General features: G+C 41.7%; 1 protein-coding gene across 1 annotated transcript in view; it reads right to left on the bottom strand.

The window, feature by feature from the left end:
- Positions 1–7277, bottom strand: part of itih5 (inter-alpha-trypsin inhibitor heavy chain 5) — a 14858-nt gene that overhangs the window by 1081 nt on the left and 6500 nt on the right. Inside the window, exons 8-13 of the mRNA XM_035675441.1 lie at positions 6740–6911; positions 6258–6567; positions 3291–3964; positions 2288–2341; positions 877–993; positions 373–750 (exon numbers count right to left, since the gene is read on the bottom strand). Coding sequence (XP_035531334.1) covers positions 373–750; positions 877–993; positions 2288–2341; positions 3291–3964; positions 6258–6567; positions 6740–6911 — 1705 coding nt within the window. The remainder of the gene's footprint in view (positions 1–372; positions 751–876; positions 994–2287; positions 2342–3290; positions 3965–6257; positions 6568–6739; positions 6912–7277) is intronic.

Raw genomic sequence — 7277 nt, 5'->3', positions numbered from 1 at the left:
AGTAAAATTATTATTGAATTAATTTAGTATTTAAAAGTTTATTTTATTTCTAGATTTCTATTTTCTTTGTCTCACAGTCCCATTTAGTATTAGCAAATACATTACAAACTCATGTACACCCAACAGTTATACATCCATTCTCACACAAATACTAATACAACTAACTAATACAAACTCACCCTACCCAGCACAACTCATAACCTCAACCCTAAACCTATCTGTATCACTTTTCTTGACTGGATCTGGTGGCACACTTGGGTAAAACATCCCTTTTTAGCCCCATAAGTGTGTTCTAGTGGCTGATAATGGCGCTTCAGGCTATCAGACACCCAATCCTCAATCAGCACACAATTAAAGCTCATTAACACCTACCCAGAAGGCCGTGGCAGTTGTGTGACAGCCCCTTGCTCTGACCGATGTAGAACCCCAGGTGATCTCTCTGGTAGGGGGCTGGATTCTTATACTGGTGCAGCAGGATCACAAAGCTGATGTTTCCTCCGATGGTCACAGTCACGTTGGACTTTCCCACGATGGATACTGACAGAGCGCCACTGTCCACCGCGACTGTGGAGTGGCAGGGCAGCACCATTCTGTCCCGCCCGTCCAGGATGACCTTCTTAGGCGTCACCTCGATGTAGGCACGTTTGGGATGGTCCACCACGATGGTGATGGTGCTGAAGTAGGTACGCTGCTGTTTGTGGCTGCCTGGCGGAGCTGGGGCACCAATCAGCTTACCGTTCACTGTCACACCTGGAGACAAACAACATAAATGACCCACACAAAGCATAAATTAATAATAATAATAATATTATATATTAACTTGAAATAAGAGTTTTTGTGCCGTGTAATGAAGTCTAACGGTGTTAGAAGTCTTACCAGAGTACTTGTGGTCAGAGACGAGACGCAGGATGTGTCCAGGCTCACCATTGATGTTGAAGCACACAGTCAGCTTACTGAGCGGGAACTCCACCACAAAGTGGGGGTCACCGTCCGCTGAGTTTAGTGAAAAAGAGACAAAAATAACATATTTGTGTGCAGAAAGATGCAGAATTTATAATGACAGAGTTTATAATCTATTATTACATACATATTACACATGTTGGGTTTTTTATGGCTGATTTTGATATTTTTAGACTAAGTTTGATTGTGTTTAGGCTGAAACAAACTAAATTAGATATCAGTCGGTTATTTAGGGAGGTAAAATCTCTAAAAGATGTCTTTGAAGAATTAAATGAATAAATTAAAGGGAAATTTTTGGTGATAATTTTTAAATATTAGGATTTAAAAAGGCATTTCTACTGAGTTTGGTTTGTGTCTGGTCAAAAGTAACTCGAGGAACTTGAGTTCTGTTGGGTGAATTCATGTAAAACTGAATAATAAATTTGCTATACAGTAAAGTTTGATACCCACTCATCTTTTAAGTGGACAAAAAACCCCAGGAACTCTTCTTCCCCATGGTTCAACTTCAGAAAAGATTAATTAAATAAGTTTTACAAGAAATTATCCTAGTAGAAGGTGGGACTTTGGATCTCTTTATAACAAAGAAAACTAGTTAATTTTCCATGTCACAGTAAATGAAACAAAAAAAAAAACTTCAAACTTGAGCTGCAATCTCCAACATCTCTGTAAAATCCATACATAATATGAAGAAAGGCATTGACTGATTAGTAGCTGCCTTTGATTTGGCAACGTTAGATTTCTTCTGTTGGATCTCAGATTGGGTTCTATCAGATCGGTTCATATCTTTAGCTGGAGTCTCTCCAGGCTTGTGAGAACCAGCTAAGATGAATAGAGGAGTGATGAGATGAGAGCAGATGATAGAGCAACAGTAATGACAGGGTCATTAGCCAGCACTAACTGCCTCTGATGGGGTCCCTCTCTTTACTGTAACCCATGCACAAACACTGTGTGTGTGTGTGTGTGTGTGTGTTTGCGAACACGCACTTGCATGTTTAAAGTGCCACGTAGTGCTTTTGCTGGTATTTCAATTAGACCCTGTGTGTTCTTTCCTCTTTGCAGGTCATGTTCAACGCATCCCTGAACTCCTCGCTGTCTGTGTGATCACTGCCGACTGTCTGACGAACATCCAAATTACAGGCCGCCCACATAGAGAGTGTAGAGAGAGAGTCTACTGTACATTCCCCGTCTCCTCTCTTTCAAGTCTCCTTATGGAGCCTCGTAACCACTGTGTTTGTGCTTGCAGTATATAGGGTTTAGAGGTTATTAAATAAAACAGCTCAGGCGAAAATGAACAACTGTTTACATGAGCGGGAGGATGAGGAGTTACCTGATGTTTTGGAGATGGTGATGGATTTCTTGGCTGGTCTCCTCGCAGCTTTACCTACACGGAAGAGAATATTTATCTACTGCAATGAGTCAGAGGGCTGCCATTGTTTAATGCTTCCTCTTTAAATCTTCCATATGAGTAACATTAACTGTTGATGGGTTAGTTAGTGTAATACAGGGTGTCTGAACAGAGAGAAAAGGTATATAATTATATTTTCTGCACGTTCTCTTAAAGCAGTACTCAACCAAAAATCTGTATCACCTCTTCTAGGTTTGCAATGTGGCTCTGAAAAGTTAGTTTGCATCTTTGTGGAGGGCATTAGGTGTAAAGCTTGGATCCACAACAGTTACAATGGCTTCCTGAGGTGAACCATGATAGAAACTTTTCAAATCTCTCTTGCAGCAAATTCCACGTCCCTTTTATCTTTCCAAAACTGTCTTGCAAATGTTCGTTGTTTTTGCCACAATTTTGTCAAATGTAGTTGAATACATGGCAGTAGTAACAAAAGAAAGTCACGATTGTCACCAGTCTGTTAGCTGTTGCAAAGCGCTCTAGGCCTACTTTCATTCATATGAAACATTCACATAAACAGATCAGACAGGTCCAAGATATTGTTTTTTTTGTTTTTTGCTAACTCGCTTAGCTGTTTTTGTTTGCCACTTGTGATCTAACATTAGTAATAGTTAAATGTAACAAACGTGAACAGCTAACCATTCTAGCTTAAAGCAGTTTATTTAGCTATGTTTGGGCAAAAATAATAATAATAATAATAATAATAATAATAATAATATTTGGACTGTGTGGTTATGGTGCAGGAGTGGATTCAGTGGACATTATAATACTTATTTTGACCATTAAATCCATTGTTAGTGTTGTGAAACCAACCTAACTTCGCTGCTGTCCACAGTGACTATTTCATTCTCAAAACAATTTCTTGGCATATACTGTGGTAGCTGACTTTTTGGACACCCTGTACAACCAAATCTCGACGGCACATCCTCACCAATTGTGTTCCTCACAGATGAAGTCTGGCCGCCTGGCTTCCCGTTGGGTTTCTGTGGCTCTCCCTCCTCTGTGTCACCTGGCAGCTCACTGGCAGTTGAGCCAGCTGCTGGGGTGATGGTGGGCGCCGGGGCCATGCTGCCATCAGCCAGGACCTCAGGCTTCTCCACCACCAGGTTGGTGAGGGGAGTGAGGAAGTGGTAGGCCAGAGATAGATTGGTGGCCTGCTGGATGTGGTCTTCCCTTTCTTTGCTGGTCTGGCTGCGTAGTCGTGACCGTAGCCCATCCTTGACGCTAAGGAAACCCCAGACGCGTTCCACAAAGTCTTCTGCAATTGAACCCAAAGCAACTCCTAACCCCTGCATGCTCCCTGACCCTGGAGTCCTAGCTCCACCCGCCATCGCTGCTGTGGCGGCTTTCACGTGTTTCTCAGTCTCTATCTGCCTGTGCCGCAGTGGAACGTCGGTCTCCAGGATGATGCTCTTGTCGCTGTTGCTGGCTGTAACCTGGACGTGAAGTATTTCTGCGCTTTGGTTCGTCAGCTTGCCGGCAATGACGATCTCGGAGCCGTTGAAGTAGTTGGTGAACAGATGCTGAGTGACGTACTGGACAGAGTCCTCAGTGTAGTTGATCCTTATGTCGGACAGCAGAGGAGTTCCTATCTCATCGTAGAACCTAGAAAGGAACAAGGAGACGTAGGATTGCAGCTGGATAAAATATAACAGTCAGATCACCCCAGCAGGGTGAGGTTTAGCTAAGGTAGGGCAACTAAAACTTCTTGGTAGACTAGATAAAGGTGCTTGTTGTTGGTAGGAGTCTTGGTGCAAACCACTAGTTCAAAGTCACTTTTGAGGTTTTGTAGCGCTACAAGAAGTTTGTGCTACTTCCACCTTTTCCTTTTAAGGAGGACAATCAATATTCATGTGACCACAGGAGGACGCTTGTCAAGAAAAGTAGCACATAGCGTCAAGTGTTTGAACAGATGACCAATGGTGTTGTTTTTCCTGCTGTGGATAGTGTCTGCTTGTAGTATTATGCAAATTTTACTGTTCATGATAACTCTTAGGGGTTGTAAAGAAAAACCCGCCTCATAGGGTTAGAGTGTAAATTGCTGTAAAACTGGACTCCCTGGATTATATTTTGTCTTTTTACCAGTATCCTCGAGCAACACCAAGACAGATTGTGAACGCGAGAATGTTGCCAAAGTTGTCTCAAACCTCCAGAGTATCAAAATGTGGGTTTTTTGCTAAGTTTCTACTAAGTCACATGTTCAGTGTCTTTGCTCAAGGGCACATCAGTTGTAGTTTTTGAGGCAGAACTAAAAGGATGTTATTACATTTTTCATAAAATGTCAAGTTTGTTCAAACAAGCCACCTTCCGGCCATAAACCTGCTTGTCTAACCTCTAAAAGCTACAGCCACCCCACTTCAGAGTTCATGCACACATTCATAAAAGAGTGTGTATGAAGCAAATATTGTGTGTGTGTGTGTGCAAGTCGTCTGTCCTGTCCTCGTTGTCACGCCGCAGTAAACCTCCTCACCTCTTAACCAGCGTGTTTGTTCAAGCAGGACGAGGGCTATTATCTGTGCAGTCTATCTGTTAACCCCATGTACATACTCAGATGCAGGTTTCACAACACACACACATTCCTGCTCAACTGAACAAACACCTTGTGTGTCCGAGTGCGGAAGAGAGAGAGAGAAGTGGGTTGTGTGTAAAGGATAAGAGTAAAAAAAAAAGGTCTGAGAGAGAAAGAGGGTGGCTGTTGTAGTCTGTGGCTGTCACAGGTTGAAGTTGATTAAAGAGGTCTGTTGTCAGCACTGTCACATTTGCGGTCTTCGTTCCCTCGTAGCTCGATGAGAGATGAAGGGACGTGTCGGATGGGTAGAGGGGAGGGATTAAGGAGAGCTAATTGCTTAATAAGAGGCGGATTATACACATAATGAAGGGGATTTTGTGACTATGATTACTTATTTAAGTTAATAATCAATGTTATTGTCTTATACATGAGGAATTATTTTCATTTCATGTTCTAAACACCCAATGACTAGTAGGTTATTTTGTGTGGAAATTTCTGTTTGATTAACAAATAATTTCTGGCAAGTGCGGTGCAAAAACTTAACTTAGCAGCAAAAATGAAGACAGAAAAGAATATGAAGATGATGATATGTTGTATTTTTTAAAAGGACTAAATTCAAAATGGGAATTTCTCAATAGTTAATCTTCTAGATGGCCACAGTCAGGAAAGGGAGTTTGGGCTTCAATCCAGTTGAAATCCCAAAATAACTTCTAGGACTTCAAACTTTTGGCCAGTATCAGGCACCATTGCTTACTTTGGGCTATTTCCAGACCACGTGCAACCAGTTTTAGACCAGTTTCACACCAATTTTAGTACAATTTTACAATTTCAGGAGAGATTAATATGAGTTTAACAATAGTTTTAGTCCATTTATCAGACATCTATCAAGTTTTGTTTAGATAAATTTTAGGGCAATTTCAGTCCAGCTTCACACCAGTTTTAGTATTCAGTCCAATGCCAGGCCTGATTTAGACTAGTTTTAGACCAGCCTAAATATCAAGACGACAACATGCTTCATCATTAGTCCAGGTCATACCTCGATTTATTCTCCGGCTAGCTACTGTTGATTTCGCTCATCCAATTTCATGTTTGTTTTGGACCTGTTTTAAACCAGTTTCAGACTATTTATGAACCAGTTACACATATAAAAAGAAGCCTTCTTCAATTCTCTAATGAGCGATCCCCAATTTGGTCACCATCTTTAAAAATCCAAGATGGCTGCCATGTCGATATCTGTGAAAATGTAATTCACAAAGTCTGAAGAAACGTCAGAAGCTCAATAATCTAATTAGTAGTTTGGAGAATAGGATGGCTTGTGATATGAGAGAAAAATATTCAAAACAATATGACTGAATTGACAGAGACACAGAGCACAAAGCAATCTCTTACCCTTTGAGCATTGCGCTGGCGTCCGCCTCTTCATGGATGCGTCTCATCATTCCACAGTTTTCCAGAGCCATGCGCTCCAACAGCCGGTAATCCACGTCGTTCCCAATCCCGATGGTGAAGATGCAGAACTTCTCCTGCACGGCTGAGCGAGTATTCCCCAGGATCACAGTGGACTGGATCTCCCCAACTGTGGGCCGTCCGTCCGTCAGGAAAATGATGAGGGAGACACTGTTTGGGCTGGCATCAGGGCCTGAGAGGTAATCACGAAGCAGAGAGGAGCCAGTTTGCATGGCATCGTCGATATTTGTGCCTGGAATGGAGAGAGAAATTATTGCTCAATAACACATCAAGGATATGGAAATACAAAGAATAAGTCAAACTCTAGACGTAGATTGTATTGTCCTGAGGCCAAAAACTAAAAAGCTCTTTACAAGATCTTTACATTTAACTATATTTACACCATAAGAAGGACAGTGTCTCACCTCCTGTGGTAGCCAGCGTGTAGATGAACTTCTTGGCATCTCTGACATTTAGGGGCGTCACCGGCACGAGACGATTGGGCTGCCAAACTTTAATCTTATTGGAGAAGCTGATGAAGTTAAAGCGATCGCCGGGTCGCAGGTCCCTCAAAATGGTGAAGAGAGCATCTTTAGTCTTAAAAAGAAAGCGTGTGAAAGAGAAATTATTTGTTACGACAGACAAATGTGAGACATCTCGTCAACAGAATGCTAGATACCCAGTGTGGTCATGGTCTCTGTGGTATAGCTCATTGTATTATAATGCTAGGGCTGAAAAGGATGGAAACAAAACACACATACCAATCAATCAAACGCCCAGTCACATACACTCCACCCATGAATCGAGCCCTGGAGGATGGTGTCATTAATTTTGAATCAGAAATGTGGTGAAAAGGGCAGAAAGCTTGTTAATCTGAACTTTTAAGATAATTACATCTTAAAATAAAAGTTTTATTACCTGTAGTTTATAAGGTGTACTGTTAAAAGCTTGTATATCCATCAA

This window comes from Morone saxatilis, unplaced genomic scaffold, assembly GCF_004916995.1.
Source record: "Morone saxatilis isolate NCDOM2014 unplaced genomic scaffold, NCSU_SB_2.0 Contig10, whole genome shotgun sequence".
NCBI classification, from domain to species: domain Eukaryota; kingdom Metazoa; phylum Chordata; class Actinopteri; family Moronidae; genus Morone; species Morone saxatilis.
The sequence above is the reverse complement of the archived record's forward strand: the minus strand, read 5'-3'. Positions and strand labels throughout refer to the sequence as shown.